The sequence below is a fragment of the Paramormyrops kingsleyae genome, chromosome 22, assembly GCF_048594095.1.
Source record: "Paramormyrops kingsleyae isolate MSU_618 chromosome 22, PKINGS_0.4, whole genome shotgun sequence".
Lineage (NCBI taxonomy): Eukaryota > Metazoa > Chordata > Actinopteri > Osteoglossiformes > Mormyridae > Paramormyrops > Paramormyrops kingsleyae.
The window spans coordinates 6,817,961-6,840,674 of record NC_132818.1 but is presented as its reverse complement, the minus strand read 5'-3'; the positions used below and the strand labels follow the sequence as shown (position 1 = coordinate 6,840,674).

The 22,714-nt window shown below is 53.6% G+C and overlaps 1 protein-coding gene across 2 annotated transcripts in view; it reads right to left on the bottom strand.

Annotated features, from left to right (window-relative positions):
• prkar1b (protein kinase, cAMP-dependent, regulatory, type I, beta) overlaps positions 1 to 22,714 on the bottom strand; it is a 43,518-nt gene that overhangs the window by 4,035 nt on the left and 16,769 nt on the right. For both annotated transcript variants that reach the window (XM_023810619.2, XM_023810620.2), the window contains exons 4-8: positions 15,989 to 16,050; positions 13,414 to 13,460; positions 10,304 to 10,462; positions 6,156 to 6,216; positions 1,402 to 1,523 (exon numbers count right to left, since the gene is read on the bottom strand). In XM_023810619.2, coding sequence (XP_023666387.1) covers positions 1,402 to 1,523; positions 6,156 to 6,216; positions 10,304 to 10,462; positions 13,414 to 13,460; positions 15,989 to 16,050 — 451 coding nt within the window. The remainder of the gene's footprint in view (positions 1 to 1,401; positions 1,524 to 6,155; positions 6,217 to 10,303; positions 10,463 to 13,413; positions 13,461 to 15,988; positions 16,051 to 22,714) is intronic.

The window sequence follows — 22,714 nt, the reverse complement described above, 5'->3', positions numbered from 1 at the left end:
TGCCCCTGCCCACCGAAATGGCCCCAGTCGTACATTCCAGGTTGCGCTCCCGACCAGTGGTACATTTCAGGTTGCACTCAGTCCCAATGGTACGTTCCAGGTTGCACTCAATCCCAGTGATACGTTCCAGGTTGCACTCCCTTCCAGTGGTACATTCCAGGTTGCACTCCCTTCCAGTGGTATGTTCCAGGTTGCGCTCTGTGCCAGTGGTACATTCCAGGTTGCGCTCTGTCCCAGTTATACGTTCCAGGTTGCGCTCTGTCCCAGTGGTACATTCCAGGTTGCACTCCCTCTCAGTGGTACGTTCCAGGTTGCACTCCCTCCCAGTGGTACGTTCCAGGTTGTGCCCCCTTCCTCGTTCCCAAGGTCCTGGCTCCCTCGATCCCATGCGAATGCTATCGAAAGCATTCCATAGTGTCCTCGGCCATTCTGGGAAATCTGAGGCTCAGGGAGGGGAATGACGGGAATTTGTCATCCCGTGTTTAGGCAACAGGGGGTGACATGGGTCCAAGAACAACGCCCCTTCCCGGGGCCTGGATGACACCACAATGCCCCCACTGTCCCTCATAGCCCCCCCCCCCCAAATCCCCTGGGACTTGAACCAAAAACCCTAAGGTCCAAGTTCACGTCCCTAACCACTGTGCTGTATCTCAGTATCCTTTAGCAACGGTCCTGTTTTCCAAAATAAAGGGGGGGGGGTCAACCATTGGTGAACACCCTCAGGGGCGGGACAGTCCAGAAAATGGGCAGGTCTTGATTAGATTCCCCTCCCTGGCATGCAAACGCTACAGAGAGGTCATTCGAGGCTATCTGTCCTTTGAGAACTTTGGTCACATGGTTAAGGAATCTGTCTGTAGGGTGGGGGCCAGGCAGGGGGCGGGTGGGGTGACAGAGCCTAGGGACGGGGTGACCTGGGTGGCCTGGCATTGGACGAAAACCGGGGGGTGAAGAGGTGACGGGGCGCAGGTGTACGGAGGGCTGCGAGCCAAGGCAGGCGATGGCCGAGCTTCACTCAGCACGCTGATAATGCCCCCCCCCCTGGCCCCCAGCTGCACCTATTGTAGCCTATCCAGGAGCTGTGCGGCAGTCACTGGGGTCATTGTTGACGATGGCCTCGCCGGGCCGGGAGGAGAGGAAGCGGGAGGAGCGGCAGGAGCGAAAGAAAGCAGCTGACATTTCCCAGGTCGGCGCAGGCAAGGGAGACTCCATCACGCATCACAAAGAGCGCTGTGTGTGAGGGAACAGCGACCCCCCCCCCACTTGCTGCGGGTAGGGGGAGTCGGGGGCCTGGCATCGGGCCAGCAGGGTCTCGGGCTGATGATGCCCCCTCCCCCACCCAAACGGAACTTACTGCACCGGAAGGGTAATCGCTACAGGCGGCCATCTCGGCGAGCAACGCACCTCTGTGATGATGAAGAAGTCATCGCCGGGCTCCCCCTGCACCACGATCTTCTCGCCGTCCTCAAACTGCACGGGCTCCAGCGCATCCGCCACCGTCAGCCGCTCCCACTTCTCCAGGGACTCTGGGGGTGGGGAGGGGGCAGAGGTTAACGGCCACTGGAGACACACTCGCGTTTCCCGGCCGTACAGCCGCATCCACCTCACCGCGCACAAGAGGCGCAGATAGCTCACAGGGACAGGAACAGCATCACAGGAGGCGTGTGCGATATAACCCCCACCTTTCACTGCCGTGCCGTGGGAGAGCCTCTATACCTGATATAACCCCCACCTCTCACTGCCGCGCCGTGGGAGAGCCTCTATATCTGATATAACCCCCACCTCTCACTGCCGGTCGTGGGAGAGCCTCTATACCTGATATAATCTCCACCTCTCACTGCCGCGCCGTGGGAGAGCCTCTATACCTGATATAACCCCCACCTCTCACTGCCGGTCGTGGGAGAGCCTCTATACCTGATATAACCCCCACCTCTCACTGCCGCGCCATGGGAGAGCCTCTATACCTGATATAACCCCCACCTCTCACTGCCGCGCCGTGGGAGAGCCTCTATACCTGATATAACCCCCACCTCTCACTGCCGGTCGTGGGAGAGCCTCTATACCTGATATAACCCCCACCTCTCACTGCTGGCCGTGGGAGAGCCTCTATACCTGATATAACCCCCACCTCTCACTGCCGCGCCGTGGGAGAGCCTCTATACCTGATATAACCCCCACCTCTCACTGCCGGTCGTGGGAGAGCCTCTATACCTGATATAACCCCCACCTCTCACTGCTGGTCGTGGGAGAGCCTCTATACCTGATATAACCCCCACCTCTCACTGCCGCGCCGTGGGAGAGCCTCTATACCTGATATAACCCCCACCTCTCACTGCCGGTCGTGGGAGAGCCTCTATACCTGATATAACCCCCACCTCTCACTGCCGGTCGTGGGAGAGCCTCTATACCTGATATAACCCCCACCTCTCACTGCCGCGCCATGGGAGAGCCTCTATACCTGATATAACCCCCACCTCTCACTGCCGCGCCGTGGGAGAGCCTCTATACCTGAAATAACCCCCACCTCTCACTGCCGGTCGTGGGAGAGCCTCTATACCTGATATAACCCCCACCTCTCACTGCCGGTCGTGGGAGAGCCTCTATACCTGATATAACCCCCACCTCTCACTGCCGCGCCGTGGGAGAGCCTCTATACCTGATATAACCCCCACCTCTCACTGCCGGTCGTGGGAGAGCCTCTATACCTGATATAACCCCCACCTCTCACTGCCGCGCCGTGGGAGAGCCTCTATACCTGATATAACCCCCACCTCTCACTGCCGCGCCGTGGGAGAGCCTCTATACCTGATATAACCCCCACCTCTCACTGCCGGTCGTGGGAGAGCCTCTATACCTGATATAACCCCCACCTCTCACTGCCGGTCGTGGGAGAGCCTCTATACCTGATATAACCCCCACCTCTCACTGCCGCGCCGTGGGAGAGCCTCTATACCTGATATAACCCCCACCTCTCACTGCCGCGCCGTGGGAGAGCCTCTATACCTGATATAACCCCCACCTCTCACTGCCGCGCCGTGGGAGAGCCTCTATACCTGATATAACCCCCACCTCTCACTGCTGGCCGTGGGAGAGCCTCTATACCTGATATAACCCCCACCTCTCACTGCCGGTCGTGGGAGAGCCTCTATACCTGATATAACCCCCACCTCTCACTGCCGCGCCGTGGGAGAGCCTCTATACCTGATATAACCCCCACCTCTCACTGCCACGCCGTGGGAGAGCCTCTATACCTGATATAACCCCCACCTCTCACTGCTGGCCGTGGGAGAGCCTCTATACCTGATATAACCCCCACCTCTCACTGCTGGCCGTGGGAGAGCCTCTATACCTGATATAACCCCCACCTCTCACTGCCGCGCCGTGGGAGAGCCTCTATACCTGATATAACCCCCACCTCTCACTGCCGCGCCGTGGGAGAGCCTCTATACCTGATATAACCCCCACCTCTCACTGCCGCGCCGTGGGAGAGCCTCTATACCTGATATAACCCCCACCTCTCACTGCCGGTCGTGGGAGAGCCTCTATACCTGATATAACCCCCACCTCTCACTGCCGCGCCGTGGGAGAGCCTCTATACCTGATATAACCCCTACCTCTCACTGCCGCGCCGTGGGAGAGCCTCTATACCTGATATAACCCCCACCTCTCACTGCCGGTCGTGGGAGAGCCTCTATACCTGATATAACCCCCACCTCTCACTGCCGCGCCGTGGGAGAGCCTCTATACCTGATATAACCCCCACCTCTCACTGCTGGTCGTGGGAGAGCCTCTATACCTGATATAACCCCCACCTCTCACTGCCGCGCCGTGGGAGAGCCTCTATACCTGATATAACCCCCACCTCTCACTGCCGCGCCGTGGGAGAGCCTCTATACCTGATATAACCCCCACCTCTCACTGCTGGTCGTGGGAGAGCCTCTATACCTGATATAACCCCCTCCTCTCACTGCTGGCCGTGGGAGAGCCTCTATACCTGATATAACCCCCTCCTCTCACTGCTGGTCGTGGGAGAGCCTCTATACCTGATATAATCCAGGAAAATACCCAGCAATGTGAATAAAGGTGAGAGTTGCTGAGTGATGAAAACATGTATGAATAATAAAGAATTTTTCATTAGGTGGAGGAGGTGACTACAGAAGGCCAGACTGTCCTCGAGGGTGACAGTCCCCTTAGAGACGGCGGGTGTCACATGAGGGGGGGGAGGGCAGTGCAGTGATTTACTGCCAGTTCCACCTTCTGTGGAATGTATCCATTGGCATAGATGGGTCCTGTGCAAACAGTTCCCTATCGCCCCCCCCCCCCCATTCTAGGGACCCCTCCCATCTCATCCTAATCCACTCAGTCACCAAGGGCCATTACCTCCCCCACCCCCCGGAACACCATGTAAAACAAATGAGTCTTCCCAAAGTATGGCGCTCTCCAGACCCCCCCTCTTCATGTGCGTCGGAGCGTGAACTCCCAAGTCGCGTAATGGTGCGGATCTTTGGGGGGGGGGGGGGGGGGGTTTGGTTGATCTCTGTCGTACGAGTTTGCGTTGTGCAGCATTACCACATGAACGCTTCAGAACCTGCCAGCACTCACATCGATTGCTCCAGGCAATAAATCGAAAACTCATAGCACCCTGCTTACATTAGGCTCGACTAATATGAAGACAGTGCGACTGCTGTTGGCTGTCCCAGGGCCGGGCGCAGGGCGCAGTGCGCAGGGCGCAGTGCGAGCGGGCTGCGTGTCTCCTGGCCTTCCTGAGACCCACAGTCTGTACCTTTCAGCAATGTGCATCCTGCATGATGACCTCAAAGCCAACTCAGCCTCCAGCTCCAAAGAGAGTCGCCGAGACGAAAAGCATCAGGAAAAGCCCAGAACTCCCACCGTAACCAGGGACGGGGGTGGGGGTGTGTTTGGGCGGAAATCATCCAGGGGCTGTGCTGTCTCGACCCCGAGACCGATGGCCGCTGCATCACAGGAGCTCTGGGCCTTATCACGCGACGCGGAGATCTTCAGAAGCTCAAGTGGTAACGTGATCCGGCCCCAGAGAACCAACATCGCACGCTGCGGTTGGGGGGAGGGTTCTCCCAGCGAAGTGGGGAGGGTCTTTGAGGTTTTGTGGGGGTGGGGGGGCCTTTGTTTGAGTGTGTGGTCACCTTTACACCCCACGTTACACTGATTCCCAACATCAAGGGCTTGTTCCCAAATTAATGGCTATCGCAAAGAAACCACAAAGCAAACGGCGGGGGGGGGGGCAACTCCTCAAAGCGTAAAAAAGGGAAAGAAAGAGAATAAAAAGAGGAGGAGGAGGAGTGAGAGAGCGAGAGAGAACGAAGAAAGAGACGTGTGTTTGAACACGATGGCTGTAAAAATGGGGAGAAACAAGGAGGGGGGGGGGCACCCTCACCGTTAATCCCCTCACTCGGTCAATTACCCCACAGGGGGGGTATTACCCTAGGTTGCCCCACCCAAGTCAGGTTGGCAGCTTCAGAGTGATTTTGGGGGGGGGCAGGGGGACATGGGATGTGTCGCCTGATAGGTTTGTGTGTGTGTCCGCGTGTGCGTTTGTCTGTGTGTGTGTGTGTGTGTGTCTGTGTATGTGTGTGTCTGTTTGTGTATGTATGTGTCTGCGTGTGCGTGTGTCTGTGTGTATGTGTGTGTCTGTGTGTGTGTGTTTGTACGTGTGTGTGTCTGTGTGTGTGTCTGTGTGTGGGTGTGTGTACGTGTTTGTGTGTGTGTGTGTGTGTACGTGTGTGTTTGTGTGTGTGTGTGTCCGTGTGTGTGTGTGTCTGTGTATGTGTGTGTCTGTTTGTGTATGTATGTGTCTGCGTGTGCGTGTGTCTGTGTGTATGTGTGTGTCTGTGTGTGTTTGTGTGTGTGTGTGTGTGTGTTTGTGTGTGGGTGTCTGTGTGTGTGTGTTTGTACGTGTGTGTGTCTGTGTGTGTGTCTGTGTGTGGGTGTGTGTACGTGTTTGTGTGTGTGTGTGTGTGTATACTCGCTCATTCTTCATTCATTTCTATGGGCAAAGCCCTAACTCCAACAATGACGACCATAACCCCTAACCCAGCCTTAACCTTAACCATAAGTAACCAAACAAAACATAAGCATTTTTAGTTTTTGACTGTACTCATACACACACGTCTGCCACTTACCTAGGATGGAGACCTTGCTCAGGAATTCCTCATACATCTTCCTCTTCCTCAGTGTGCTGCCCTGTTGGATAAAGAAGAAGCAGGTGAGAAAGAGAGTATGTGTGTGTGTGTGTGTGTGTGTGTGTGTGTGTGTGTGTGTGCGAGCGGGTGCGTGTGTGTGTGTGCGTGTGTGTGTGTGTGTGTCATGTATAAATTACATTGTGGGGAGCAATGTAATAAAAACCTGTTTTGACGTTGCGGCACAAATATATGAATACAAATGTGTGTCTGTCTGTCTCTCTACCTGTCTGTCTGTCTGTCCTTTTGGACAGATCCCTGAAATGTAACTTTGCCTCTGTGTATATTTAGGTGTGGCCAAGAATGCTCATCATTTTCTAAAAAGCCACTTGTGAAATGAAACGATCTTATATCATATATATTTTTTTAGATTTTCAATGGAACAAACTAAAAAAACTGAACTTATTTACTCATTCTTAGCTCATTGCACAAAAAATCCTGATGGTGCAGACAGCAGTTCAGACCCCCAGTTCATTTTCGGCATCAGTCGCCAGCTCAGTGACGGACGGTCATACGGCAGCAGAGCCCGGAAGACCCCGGCGCTGAGCGAGAGGCATGAGAACGAACGTCTACGATTTGCCAAAACACACCTGACCATGCCAACAGCCTTCTGGGAAAATGTCCTTAGAAGAGATAAGCTGAAATTAGAGCTTTTTGGTAAAACATGTCATCTATGTGTTTACAGAAAACAAAATAAAGTCTTCAAAGAAAATAGCACCTTCGCTGGGGACAAACAGAGAGGAGGTTCCGTCATGACTTAGGGTTGCCTATTGCCTCTCTTAGGGTTGTCTTTTGCCTCTGGCACTCGATCCCTTGATCGTCTATCATGTAAGCAAAGTATCATGGAATCAGGAGAACATTAAGACATTGCGGAGAGCGACGTGCTGCCCAATGTCAGAAAGCTGGGTCTCCGCCATAGGTCACGGGTCTTCTGGCATAAGGACCCCAAAGACACTTCAGAACAGAATGACTGAGATGTAACTGAAGGCAAAAGCTGAACTGTTGTGAAGCGGCAGCAACGAGGCCAGTTTGTGCTCCTTCGGAGACGTAGAGAGACATGAGAAGATGATCTGGGAGGACACACCCTTTAAATCTAGGGAAGCAGTGCAGTTTGCACAAGAAATGCATTTACAGAATGAAGCAAGCGGCCCAAGACTTTATAGGTGTCCTCACACCTGGGTTTGAACAGCTGACCTACAGGTTATCCCAAAAACCTGCATACACACCGGCCCTTTGTGGGTAAGACTGGCCACCCCTGGTCTAGGGTGTCAATATTTTTTTCAATAGTTTAGTTCCATTTTCTGATTTAAAAGGATGTATTAAGTTCTAAATTAAAAGGCGAAAATTCTGCAACATTAACAAAGAAATAAGGAACTGAGACCAAATACTTCGACCGATTTGAACTTTTGTGCTTTTTTAGGGTATATCTGCCAAAAAAAAAAAAGTGCATGGGTGGGCAACATTTCTGGCCGCAGCTGGATGGGCGTGAGTCCGCGGGGAGCCGGAGTCGGTCAGCGCGCCACCGAGTGTGGCTTCCTGCGGAGCCGGGCTCTGGGAAGTCCTCCGCCAGAAGAGGCGAATTCAGCAACTCGCGGCGGCAGGCGCTCAGGGCTCATCCCACCCACAAGGAAGGGGATTCCCCAAGCCCCCCCACCCAGTACGATGGGGAACAGGTGCCTGACAGGCCCGGACCCACGAGGGGGATCTCAGGAGAAGCCGCTTTCATCTACGCTGCCCTTAGAACCCAACCAAAGAAATGCCAGTGTATTCACAGAGCCCATTTCAGCATATGGAAATGATAGCACTCTGAAGGGTGTCTTCACAGCGCCCAGCAGCTCCTGCCTCTAATTTAGTCTAATTTCGGAATTCATAAGGAATTAAAGAATGTGTCCCCTGAGCAGGAGGCGGCGTCAGGCGGTGATTACAGGGACCCACCCCGACCTTCTACTTTTGCTCAGCCTGTGTTTAGTTTCTCTATTTGCTTTGTGCACAAACGGGGTGGGCGGAGCAGTATGGCGTGTAGCCCCGCCCCCTTCGCCGTGGGGCAAAGGGGAAAACAGCGACAGAGACCACGATGGAGAAGGTCCTGAGGATGGAAAGACGGGCACTGACAGAGGGTGCTGTTTGTGAGGACGAGATGGTGCAGCACCGGCTCAGTGGGCAGCCCCCAACATGCCCTCTGCTAATACTGGGGGGGGGGGAGGCGGTAATGCCAGTCCATGAAAGGCACGATCCCCACGTGTGAATCTCAAGCCAAGCGGCACTGATCGTACCAGGCCAGACGAGACCGCACCGGGTAGGGGCTTGTGGGTCACTGGCAGGACATGGCCAGGTGACGTTTCGGCACACCTGTTCGGCACACCTGGGCACACAGCTGCCCACCCCCCCACCCCACAATCTCACTCTTCTTCGACTTGAAACAAATTCTGCCTTTTATTCTTCTCCAAATAAATACTCGGCAAGTACGTGCATGCAATAGTGTGCGTGTTTTTTTTTTTGTGTGTGTGTGTGTGTGTGTGTGTGTGTGTGTGTGTACGCACATGCCCCCTGTACAAGTGTGGCACGACAGAGCAGATGTCATTGTTTGAGAAGCAGAAGACACAATGGCATCAGTGTGTGTGCAGAGCGAACCTTGGGCTGGTTACCCAGAAGCGGTCCTGAAGTGCCGGGCTCTGATCATGCTACCATCCGGCACCACTGACCCCAACAACTCCCCCCCTGTCCAGTGTCCAGCCCCCCTGTCCAGTGTTCCCCTGAAAGCCCCGAAATGCCCCCTAGAGTCGAGTCTGTACATAGATGTTCCTGAGAGCCGTTCCTTTGCTTTGTGTTGTGACTGTGTGTGGCGGGGGGGGGGGGAGGGCAAGGGTTTTAATCTTGCCTGGCTGAGCACATTAATGGTCTCAAACACCCCCCCCCACCAGAGTTCTTACAGTACTAATAAAACAGGAGCCACGGCAGGATCATCTCTCCCATCTACCTCGCCGTTGTCGGCAAGTTTACGGCCCCCCCACTGAAGTTACTGGCTCACAGCAGTGCCGACATACCAAACACACTCCATAAAACATGGATCTGCAAATCACCGCCGGGGGAATGACCCAGAACACCCTTTCTAATGTAGTGCTGCTGTTTGCGCTGTTGTTTACTATACAGTAAATGGGGCTGGAGGGGGGGGGGGCAGACAGAAGGGGCTCTGGGCTTCAGATCCTGCTTTTGCTGAACAGTCTGTCTGACGGCAGTTCTTCATGTAAGCCCTCTGCATGTCGCTAAGCCCAACGTTCAGGAGAGATTCAGCTACAGCTCTCAGCAAACTCTTTCACCAGAGTCCTAGACAAGGCTCCGGCTGAGAATGTTCTGCAACGCCTGTGTTCAGGTCTCTGAGGACAAGTTTAAATAATTAGACGTTCCTGCGTGAGTTTAAATAGACATTCCTGCAAATGAGGCTGGCCAGACAGACAGACAGATAGACAGACAGACAGACACACTTTAATTTCCTCATAGTGACATTTGACTTGGACTCTACAAAGCTGGAGTCACCAAAACACAGGTACCACACCCACATATGAAAGACATCAGACAAAAGAAAAAGAAATAAATAAGCAAATAAATAAATACATTTTATTTATTTCATACTAATGTATTAATAATGAAGTAAATTAAAAATATAATAAAAAAATAATAGTAATAAAATACTATAAAAATGAATGAATGAATGAATGATTAAATAAATAGACTCAATAAATAAATACATTTTTAATGAAAAAAATAATAAAAAATGACAAATGTGGGAAGTGTGCAAGGACCGTGCTTTGGTCCAACACCCCCACCCACCAAGGTATTGTTCAAACTTCTTTGTGCGCTCCTGTGGATTACTGTTCCTGTAGTTCAACAAGTAGAGGGCTGTATTCATAATGCAAAGGTTGTGGGTTCAAATCCCAGGGACCACACACAACAAAAAAAACTATAGCCGTTTCATCTACTGTAAGATATGGTATGATTTTTCCTTACATCCCAGGTAATGATTTGAGAAAATGTCCTCATATAGTTCAGACAGAGTGGTAAGGTGTGTGTGTGTGCACGTGCAGGAGACCCACCATGAGGATGCGCCGGTAGCTGTCACGGTCTATGCCCCACAGCTTCAGGTCCGTCTTGGCCTTGACGGTGGCGGCACGCGGCGTCCCATAGATGAGTGCCAGCTCCCCGAAGCTGCCACCCTCCCCAATGCTGGTCACCCACTCGCCATTCACGTACACCTTTGACAAAGGGACACAGCCGAGTCAGCAGGGGACAAACACAGAGTCAGCAGGAGACACTGAGTCAGTAGAGGATTCAGCCGAGTCAGCAGGGGACACACAGAGTCAGCAGGAGACACTGAGTCAGTAGAGGATTCAGCCGAGTCAGCAGGGGACACACAGAGTCAGCAGGAGACACTGAGTCAGTAGAGGATTCAGCCGAGTCAGCAGGGGACACACAGAGTCAGCAGGAGACACTGAGTCAGTAGAGGATTCAGCCGAGTCAGCAGGAGACACTGAGTCAGTAGAGGATTCAGCCGAGTCAGCAGGAGACACTGAGTCAGTAGAGGATTCAGCCGAGTCAGCAGGAAACACTGAGTCAGTAGAGGATTCAGCCGAGTCAGCAGGAGACACTGAGTCAGTAGAGGATTCAGCCAAGTCAGCAGGGGACATTGAGTCAGTAGAGGATTCAGCCGAGTCAGCAGGGGACATTGAGTCAGTAGAGGGTTCAGCCGAGTCAGCAGGGGACACAACTGAGTAAGACTCTCAACTGCCTCTGAGGAAGCTCCATAAAATTCATTCACAAGTCCTCAGCAGGCAGATGGAAGCCGAAGAGGGACTCATAAGTTCATCAGCTATTGAGTGTGACTGGGTGCGAAAGCCTGTCATCAGAACCAGCTTTGTTTTATGTGAACAGAGGACTCCACCATCAGACCAGCCTCTGAAATGCTCCGGGCGCTGAATAAATGGCCGACCCAGTGCTCGGACCCAAGCTTCACTCTCAGCTGTGTGTTTATGTGAAAGGAGCCCAGGATGGGATACCTGTATTTGTACTTGTGCAAATAGCAAATAAAGCATCATTTCATTTAACTTCATTTAATTTAATTTCACACCCCGCGGTTCTGAATGCTGCCCGGACAAGTAGGGCCTGACAGGATGCTGTCACGGTTAACCGCTGGGGGGGTCAGTCTCGGGACCGAAACACTCCCCCCAACCGCATTCCAGGACAGCACCTTCCAGATTTGCCGGGATTTTAGTCTGATGGTGCTGCTCTCTCTGCTGTTTGATCTTTTTCTGCGCCCTTGGGGCAAGAGGCTTTAAAAGCCCCCTGAACCCCCCCCAGCCCCCTCCCTGAGTGGTGTCTTCCTAGATATTTGCCTTCAGAACTCATGATTGAGTAAAACCACACTGAGACGCCTCCCCCTCGGGGAGACCTTGGTGGCCTCCTTCCTGGGCACCTCGCTCAGCCGACCTCACACGGCGCCCAGCCATTCCCCCCCACCCAAGCACCAGATACAGTTCCACCTGCTGCCACAAGGTCACTTCTGTTGATTTTACGAATTATTGGGTTCAGGCCCTGCACCCCCTGCCTTTGCTGCCCTGAGGGGTGTGAGGAAGTGCGGCTGTGTGAGCGGCGTGTGTTTCACTGTGTTATGGGCGGGGGGTGGGTGGGGGGGGCATGCTTAGTTCAGCTAATGGATGGATTTCCGAGTCTTCCGGGTGGGGAAGGGGAGGTCAGGCTGCTGACTCCTTTTAACTCTGTGACCCTCGAGATGAAAGATGGGGAGATGGCAGTGAGGTAAGTTACGGCAGGACGGTGCAGCTGCTGAGTGTGTGTGTGTGTGTGTGTGTGTGTGTGTGTGAAAGAGAGAGAGACAGGAAGGATAAACTGATAAATAAATGAGGAATGCACTTCCATAAGACCACTTTCCTTGTCTCAGGATCTCTCCTTATCGTCTCCTTAGAACAAAAGTGGCAGGATTTGCATTGGAGATATCCTCAGAAGTGAAACAGCATATCTTGTGTAAACATCCCTGGCTTAGAAGCCCAGCACGTTCAGGATGGGTTCGGCATGAGAGGAATCTCGCTCCCTCAGTCTCAGACGCATCTCTGTCCTGCCACAGTCGGGGCCCGGGCTCCCCAGGCTCGCCGGAGAGCCAGGTTACCCTCTGGTGGGCTCCCTGAGCCCCTTATCACTCCCTCTTCTAACGTAAGGCGATAACACTTTTCTGTTTTGCCGTATCTTTCCCACCCACCTGTCTTGCCACGATTGCCGCAATCTGGCACCTAGGTCGGCGCGGGAAACAATGACTGCTGTCTCTGCTGCGGCTTCTCGCCCTTCAGAGAGTCACCAGCGTGTCCGTGTTGCACTCAACCAGATCATTCCCTTTAAGTAGAAATCGCTCAAAGCAACAAGACCTTATTGTTCTGGAGTGATCTGGTCTTGCTTTTCCCTGACAAGCTGGAGATCCGGTGTCTCCCGACCGTGCTCCTGCCTACCCCTTGACCGCCGGCGTGAACGTGACCCGGGGATACCCTATATGGACGCCCCCGGATTACATGCAAATTAAGCAATTATCTAGCCTCAGTTGCAGCTTCCGCAGACACAACAGGCATGAGTCATTACCCTAAACAAGCAGGGGACTCCGATCGTCCCCTAGCAAGAACATGCAGCGACTGTTACATCGCCATAGTGACTGCCAGATCAGCAAGATAGGGGGAAACAGGGGAAAATCTTCCCATCCAGCCATAACTACAATCTCATAAGAAGCATCTGTACAAATGAATCAGCGTGGGAAGTTGGGACGACCGGATGCACTGGGCCCCTGTCACACGCATTTTTGGGTTAGTAGAAAAGCCTTCCATGTTATGGAAAGATTTTGAGGGAAACATTGTAAACTGAGACCGTTATCTAACACTTTCTGTCTTGAAGAACAGAGGTTGCAGCTTGAGAAGGGGCCACAAACGACAACGGGATAATTCTCAATATTTAGCTACCGAACTCTAAGCCACCGCTGCTGGGCTCCAGCCTTAATGAAGAGGGAAAGTGGACAGATAGTAATTCCTTACATAATGGGCAGTAGGTTCCTTTTTGCAGGGATGTACCCTGGGTTGTGAAGGAGATGGACGGACACATGATTTTTCAGACAAATCTCAGTGTGATCAGTGTAGACACTCGTGTTTTTACTCACATCCACCTCCCCCTGGTCGATCACATAGAAGTTGTCCCCTTCATCACCTGTGGAGGACGAGACAGCATTAAGCCAATTGATGAACCCCCCCACAGCAGTGACCCGCCCCCACCAGCTAACCCTACCTCCAGCCCTCTCAAATGGGGCATTCCTGCCTGCTAACAAACACGCCACAGCGAACATTTCCCCATACTAGGAGATTAGACCCACTCACTGGGTCGATACACAGCCCCACACCTTCCTACCACAAAGTGAAGATAAGGAGATTCACCCCGCACCACTTCACTGGCAGCCTAAGGCACACTGCCGTCCACAGTGAGGTGTGCACAGGAGCCCCTGACCCTGGGCCGCTTCAGCTCTGCCCCCGGTGGGTTCCGGGGGAACAGCGCGCACCGAAATCGGCCGACTTATATCAGTGATGCCCAGAGCTGAGCTGAAAAAGGCCTTTGTGTGACGGACGCTGGTCGCTCTGCTGAAGGCTCTGTCTTCGCTTGGTAATAGCGAGGAAAGACTTGGTAATTAATGAAGCAGGTCAGACAGTAGGCAGGGGGAAGGTATGTAACCGCCCCCCCCCTCCAAAAAAAGAACACCTACCATTACTCAAAGGACTCACCTGAGAGTATTTGACACAATTAGCCGGCGAGAGATCAGCCAGGATATATGACTTTCTTCCATCTTCTAAAAGCTGACATGGTCTGTTTGGTGACCCCCCCCGCCCTGCCCGCCCGCCTTAACGACCAAGCTGCTTCTGTGTGTGAATCAGTCACAGGGCGTGTTCCCAGTGAGGTTCACCAGAGTTCACGGGGCTAATTAATATTGGGCAGAGGGGGGGGGGGGCGGTAATAAATCACAGCAAGGATGAATCTCACCGGAGGGGTGTGCGCATCCCGCCCATCGCCGTTCCTCGCGACGCCTCCTGCCGTTCAGACGCCCTCTCTCCCTCCTCCCTGTCACCCGCTTTCTCTCCCTCCACTTCCTTCCTAACCCCCCCAATATGCTATCTCACACACTTCACAGGCTTTTGTTCTGCTCCCTACCCACCCGAGAAACTGAGGGCAAGCAAATATTTAACTAATACACTCTTTCTCTCTCTCACACACTGTACATTAACACACTCCCTATGCACCCCTTCCCTAATTCATTCACTCACTACATAGAAAAACAACAGACACACTGCATTTTATTTTTTTTAGCCGACTTTTTCATCCAAAGCAAGGGTCAGACTGTCCTCAGGCCACCTGGGGGCCCAAATTTCTCTGCTGACCCAGAGATTCAAACCTATGACCTTATGGTCAGAAGCGCAGCATTCTAACCCGCTGAGCCACGCGGTGCCGGTAGGACACAGGCCATTTATAGAAGATGGCAGCTCAGGTATCATAAGCTGTGTTTGGCCGGTTCTTGGAGAGACCTTTGACAATAGGCCAAAGAGGCAGGGCATGGATGCTCTTATCCACGTCAGGCCTTATGGACCACCCGCGTGCCAGTCGTCGGTGCAGGTACACCCACATGTCACTGTCTGTGTACGTACAGACGAGTGTCTACGGCGATGAGAATGCTGAACATCAGCCCGTAGTTTAATGCACACTCCTGACTGGCACACATGTGGCGTGTCGCTGCAGCGCGGCTGCGCAGCGTGTCATTAGGCAGACCTGCGGTAGCGCGCATGAATGTCTCTGGTCCCCACCGGCACGCAGACCACCGTGTGAATTGCAGAATATTAGAAATCCTCCAAAAGGCTTCCTGCCCGCCCCCCCATGACCGGATACAACGGCCACCCCCCCGGAAAGGAGCACCAAATCCAGGGCTCGAGCCTGAGAACGGCGGGAGGCCCCCGCAGACCTGGATCGGCCAGCGCCAAAACCAGACCGCAGGGAGTTTCTTTAAAAGGAACGAGGAGAAAAACAGAGACTTTTTTTTTTTTCGGAATTTGCTCCAGTGCCAGAGTTTAACCAAATGGAACGATTCCACCCCAAAACAATGGGGCCGTTCCCCCGGCTTTTATTCCGGGCCTCTCTCAGCAGAAGGAAATGGCCGTTTCTCACCACCGGGGGCCAGTGAACACCAGCCGGGTGGGGGGGGGGGGTTCAGAGGGGTGAGCTCACCACGCTGCGCACCGGCGTCCTTGGGACCGAATTAGGACAGACGCAGGCTGATGCAGGTGGGAGAGAGCGGGAGTTGGCTGCTGAGAGGTGGGAAAGACATCTGCTGAAACAAGACCTTCAGCTCCAAACAGCAAAACAGAGAAAAGGTGGAGGAGCAGAAGTGGTGAGTGGGACATGAAAAACTGTCAAATGACAGACGCCTTTATCCAAAGAGCTGTGCAAAGGGCCGGCCAGTCCCGGGAGCAATCGGGGGTTAAGGGCCTCGCTCAGGGGCCCAACGGTGACATCTCTCTGCCGGCCACGGGATATGAACCAACAACCATCCGATCACAGACACAGGTTCCTAGCCCACTGAGCCTCACCCACCTACGTGACAGGCAGGCTGTATAGGAGGCAGGTGAGATCCAGGGTGACAGGGAGCTCTTTACGGTGGCAAGACTGAGGGGTGAGAGAGAGATGCTTGGGCGCCTCACCTTGCTGAATGACGGTCTCTCCGGCGATGTGAGTGACAGGGAACATGGCATCAAATATGTCACTGAGGGGGAGGGGGAGAGAGAGAGAGAAAGAGAGAGGGTGTTTATTACCTGTTCACATCTAGCAGAGCAGACGCCTTGCACACGCAGCAGGTGAGCGAAAGCACATCAATGGCAGGTTATTTACAAACACACGCGGTCACCTAGGAGACCGCTACAGGGAAACGATCCTGCGTGCTGACAGGCGGACAGGCACGGCTCGCATCTGCAACATTGTCATTTCATTGTCATCATCATCGTTCTTCAATGTTGAACACTCGTCTGCGTCAACCTGTCTGAATAACTGTCGTCAGCAGAGATGAGGTTTCTTGCTGTTATAGTGAAGTAATGACACAATTCCAGTGACAGGATACCATCTTTACCCCAGTGAAAAGATATCACGGAATCACAGTGACAGGCTATGGTACCCCAGTGACAGGTTACCATGGTCTCACAGTGACAGGCTATGATACCCCAGTGACAGGTTACCATGGTCTCACAGTGACAGGCTATGATACTCCAGTGACAGGTTACCATGGTCTCACAGTGACAGGCTATGATACCCCAGTGACAGGTTACCATGGTCTCACAGTGACAGGCTATGATACTCCAGTGACAGGTTACCATGGTCTCACAGTGACAGGCTATGATACCCCAGTGACAGGTTACCATGGTCTCACAGTGACAGGCTATGATACTCCAGTGACAGGTTACCATGGTCTCACAGTGACAGGCTATGATACCCCAGTGACAGGTTACCATGTTATCACAGTGACAGGCTATGATACCCCAGTGACAGGTTACCATGCTCTCACAGTGACAGGCTATGATAATCCAGTGACAGGTTACCATGGTCTCACAGTGACAGGCTATGGTACCCCAGTGACAGGTTACCATGGTCTCACAGTGACAGGCTATGATAATCCAGTGACAGGTTACCATGGTCTCACAGTGACCGGCTATGATACTCCAGTGACAGGTTACCATGGTCTCACAGTGACAGGCTATGGTACCCCAGTGACAGGTTACCATGGTCTCACAGTGACAGGCTATGATAATCCAGTGACAGGTTACCATGGTCTCACAGTGACAGGCTATGGTACCCCAGTGACAGGTTACCATGGTCTCACAGTGACAGGCTATGATACTCCAGTGACAGGTTACCATGGTCTCACAGTGACAGGCTATGATAATCCAGTGACAGGTTACCATGTTATCACAGTGACAGGCTATGATAATCCAGTGACAGGTTATCATGGTGTGTATATGTGTGTGTGTAAGCTGTGTGTACGGGTGTGTGTGAGTGTATCTCTGTGCCTGTGTATGTGTAATAGTAAGCGTGTACGTGCCTAGCTGTGCACATGACCCAAGCCCAAATGTGCCAAATCATGTATTAAATAAAGATCAGAAGGACCTCCAGGTTTCAAACGGGCCGCATGCTGTTATACCCCCAAACAAACAGGGGGCGCTATCCAAAGGGCACTGCAGGCCTGCACAGAGTGCCAAGGCACTCAGGTTTATGATTTCCTGTCTCACGGGCCACAAATCCCAAGTTAGCCTTGACGCCAAGTTTCCTCTCCTGCCACTTCGTCCGCAGGGCCTTGCAGCAGTGCATCATGGGAGAGGGGCGTCGCTCACATACCTTGGCAGCAAGCAGCGGGTGGCCCCCACACCTGGACGGTGCCTTTGTCTGAGCTCCTTCGGGCGGGAGCAGTGACGTAAGGGAGGGCCCCAGGTGGGCCTCCCATCCAAAACGGGGAGCGACGGATTAAAACATACCTGCACCCCCCGCTCACGGCGTGTAATTACACCCCCCCTCGGTAGACGCTTCACCGGGCAGAAAAAAGCCAGTTTAACACACGATTAGCCCCCCCCTTAGTCAGCTCCCCCTGCATGCCTTTGTCCAGCTGGCCCTCCTCTCCTTCTGCCCCCTGACAGGCCCCGGGTGAGCCGGCAGGGGCAGTTCTGGGCAGGAATGGTTGGGGGGCATGGCAGGGGGGGGTTACTAGGGCCAGAGGAGCAGGGAAGTTGGCACATGTCACCAGCTGCCCCCTCTAGTGGGGGGGGGGGGGGGCTATCCTTAGGGAAGGGGACAGTGGGGGTCAGACTGACCCTCGGGGGTATTGGGGGGGTTGCAGATCGATCCCACAGTGTGACACCCCCCCCACCCCCACCTGCTGGCAGCTCAGGCACAGAAAAGTCTCCCTCGGTACTGGGGGGGGCTGTCCTGCTCTGGGTCTCATGCTCAGAGAGCCGGTTCTGAACCTGGGGCCCGATGGGTCGCGGATGAGGGCCTCAGGACGTCGTGCTGCAGTGCTGCTGTTTAGTTTAACGCTGAAGCTGCCGTCTGGGTGGAGAGAAGCTGGGCCCACATAATATAGGACTTTTAATCCACACACCTGGTGGCTTATAAGGGGGGAAAACGGCCTCCTAGCCCGGGATGGGGGCTCGTGGGGGGGCTCTGAGAAGAGCAGCTGGGGACTGGGGAGGTCGCTAACACCTGCCGAGAGGATGGTGGGATCCGGCGAGCCGCAGACCACCAACGGTGCATGGAGTGACTCGGGGGGGGGGGGCTGTGGGCATGAGCCCTCTCACTGAATCAGCCAGGCTCACACCCGTCATGCGGAGCCATGTTGGTACATTCATGGGCACGCCTATACACAGGCAGGGTCAAAGGGCACAGCGACAGCCAATGAGGGACGAGAGCTGTCGTCACAGATAAACACGCGAAAGCGATCCGGGCAGGTCGACCCGGCGAGACGCAGATATTTATGGCCCTTTATGAGGTGTAGTAAAAGTGAAGGGCTTTAAAGCAGAGCCCCACCAGCCATGAGGGCGTGACCAGCACGATAACCGCGCCCAGGACCATGACCGCAACCAGGACTGTGACCATGACCACGAACCGCCAGCTCATCCCATGTAGAGACAACACTTTCGGTCCAGTTTATTGCCAGAGTGATCTGGGAGGGGGGGTGTCTAACCCATTTATCCACCCACCCCTCCATGTCCAGACACCCATGAAAGGGCGCCAAGTGAAGGTTCCGCACCGCAGATGAAAACACAACAGCATTTGGCACTTCCTAACGGCCCTGATGTGCCTGACCTTGGCTGGCCGGCGCCACGTCTCGGAAGCACAGGCGAAGTCAGAGGGCAGACAGAGCGGGGGGAGTCTGGACCATGAGCGACCCCCCCCCACGGGGAGGACAGGCCTGGGGGGCTCCAGGAAGCTCTGGGACTGTCCCTGGCGTGAACCGTCCTGCCAGGCCGTGTGAATGGAGTGTTTCCAGGTTACTGGGCAGACAGTATAATCCCTGACTCTTGGACACGCTGCGATTACCCACAATCCCCTGAGGAAGAATAAAAAGCTCTGGTTCCTCTTAACAGAGTGAGACTTTCACACTGATTTCCTCGCCCCTGTGCCCTGGAGCACGTTATCTGTGACGGCTCTGGGTGTCACTCTGGATGAAAAACAGCAGACAAACAAATAAAGTAATAAACCCCCCCCCCCCCCCAATACTGACGGCATGATACGGAAAATTCTATGAATTAAAAAAAAGCTTTTACTGCGAGGGCTGGTCTGCTTAGCCTGCTGGCTTCTTATCAGCTACCGGCGCAGGTTCTCTCACACGATTAAGTGCCATTTGCGAGCTCGTGCAGCGAGCGTGTGACGGAGCGGGAAGGTCAGGCCGCTCGCGCTGCGGCTCCACCGTTCGTCACGAAGGGGCTACGCCGCCACGTTTGCTGCCTCAGAGAGGCTGCAAGTTAAAATGCTGAGTCACTTTAATGTCCGACCTGTGAACAGATGACTAGATTATCAAAGTCCCAAACAATCTGTCTACAGTGAGTAAGGAACCGATAAAACAAGAAACGCTGAAAACAACAGCTGTTAAGGAACCTGAAAAGGGATGAGCTGTCAAAGCGGTCACCCAGTGGCCCAGTGTGACCTTGGATGGCCCAATATGGCCCAGTATAGATGAATGTGGACCAGCGTGGCCTGGAGTGGCCTAGAATAGCCTGGTGTGCCCCATTAAGACCCACAGTGGCCCAGTTTGTCCCAGTGTGGCCCAGGGTGACCCAGTTCGGCTGGCACTCTGTGTTACTGACCTTCTGTGATACCCCCCCCACACATGTCAAACACACAGAGGCTCCTGGGCTGCTTGGCCCCCAGGAAGAGGTGCCGCCCCAGGGCAGGAAGGGGGAGAAATACAGAGGAGGATTCTTCAGCCACTCAGGGAGAAAGGAGCTCAGCATGAGTCAAGCGTCAACAGGACTGAGCCACTCTGGGGGACGTGCCAAACTTTTACCTGTACAGACAGAGAGGGCTGGCAGGCAGGCAGGAGCACACGTAGATATACACACATAGATACACGCACACACATAGATATTCAAACATAGACACAAACACAGATATACAAACATTGATACACACACATATACACACATACATATACATACATAGACACAGACACACACACACATATATACAAACACTGATACACATATACACACATAGATATACAGACATAGACACACACACATATAGATATACAGAGATAGACAGACACACACTCCCCCTTCCTTTCTCTCCTGACTCCCAGCACAGTCCTCTCTTTGTTGAGGCGCTGACAGTGACGGCTGTTTACACAACAGCAGCAGTTCTGTAGTGGGAAACTTTTGCTCTTCTATGGGCACATAGCCAAAACCTTCACCATCATCCCCCGACCCCCCATCCCGCTAGCCCCGGCCAGCAGCGCGGAGTGTGCCGTCACATGACCGGCGGGGCCTTCAGACTAATTAAAGAGCCTGTACATCCAAGTCAGCAGCGTGTGTCTGTTTATGGGCGTGTGCGTGTGCGTGTGCGTGTGCGTGTGCGCGTACAGGATCCAAATCGCTCACGGCTGTGATCTGAGCTGCTTAATTATCATCCTTACTCATTTACCGGGCCGTACATGTAGTTTTTGGCTCAAACGGATCAGCGATGTGCACTGCAGATGACTGGGTTCGAATTTGATGCCGGCTACTGTTTCCATAGTGATTACCACACTGACTGAGAGGTAAGATCACATGACCATATGGTGACTCGAGCGACTAATGCAGGACGTTAATGTGAATGGCGGCTGTGTTACTCGGCTTGACCGCGCACACACACGCAGACACACAGAGACACAGACACACACAGGAGCTCGGAGCTCGAACCTGGTGATACACACCCCCCCGCGCACTCTCCATGTCCCACCCCTATTGCCGATGCAGCCCCCCTCACGATCGGATGGGTGATCTGTCTGCCCTCAAACAGCAGAACAGTTGCATTCGGGGGGGGGGGGGATTAGTTGGGCAGATACAGGCAGATAGCAGGCCGGATACCCAACTGAACGCTGACTGAGCTGAATGGGCCTTTATGGGATCTGGGGGGGTGGGGCAGGGGGGGCGCTGACAGGTACCTGGTGATGCCGCATGGCCTGGAATTCCGTCTGATCCGAACACGCAGTGACCCTGAAGAGGGGTGAATGTGATCCTCAAACTACCCAAACCTGGAGGATAACACTGAGCTCAACACACACACACACACACAGACACACACACACACACACACAGACACACACACACACACACACGCAGACACACACACACACACACACACACGCAGACACACACACACACACACACACACGCAGACACACACACACACAGACACACACACACACAGACACACACACGCAGACACACACACACACAGACGCACAGACACACACACAGACAGACACAGACAGACACAGACACAGAGACAGACACACACACACACACACACAGACACACACACACAGACAGACACACACACACACAGACACACACACACACACAGACAGACAGACACACACACACAGACACACACACACACACACACACAGACAGACACACAGACAGACACACACAGACACAGAGACAGACACACACAGACACAGAGACAGACACAGAGACAGACACACACAGACAGACACACAGACAGACACACACAGACACACACACACACACAGACAGACACACACAGACACACAGACACAGACACACACACACAGACACACACACACACACACACACACAGACACACATAGACACACAAATACGCACACACACACACACACACACACACACACACAGACAGACACACACAGACAGACACACACAGACAGACACACACGCTCCCCGGGCTTCTCGACACCATTCATTAACCATATTTCCTGCTTCCTATCCTTGTTACGCCTGAGACCCCAGCTCCCAGCCTTTCTCAACACCCCCCTGAACCACCACCCCCCCTCCTTGTAGGAGGCTTCCCACACTCCCCTGGGCTTCATCAGCTCCTCAACCACCACCCCCCCACCCCCTTTAGTTGACACCTGCTGGAGATGCTGGCAGAAGAGTCCGGAAAGACCAGCCTGTGCCACTGACGCTGTAAGAATCTGAGAGCCGAGACACCATGGCTGTATCGCTTGGCCCGTCCTGCCAGGCTGGGGGGGGGGGGTTCTTCACACACACACAAACACACACACAGATTTACACAGACACTTTTAATGGGGGTTAAAAAAACATTGGTTGCGCTGTGGAATTTGGTAAAAAGGGGGATTATAAACCACTGCTAAAGAAGAAAGCAAGATAGAAGGGGAAAATGAAAGAAGGGGTGGAGTTACG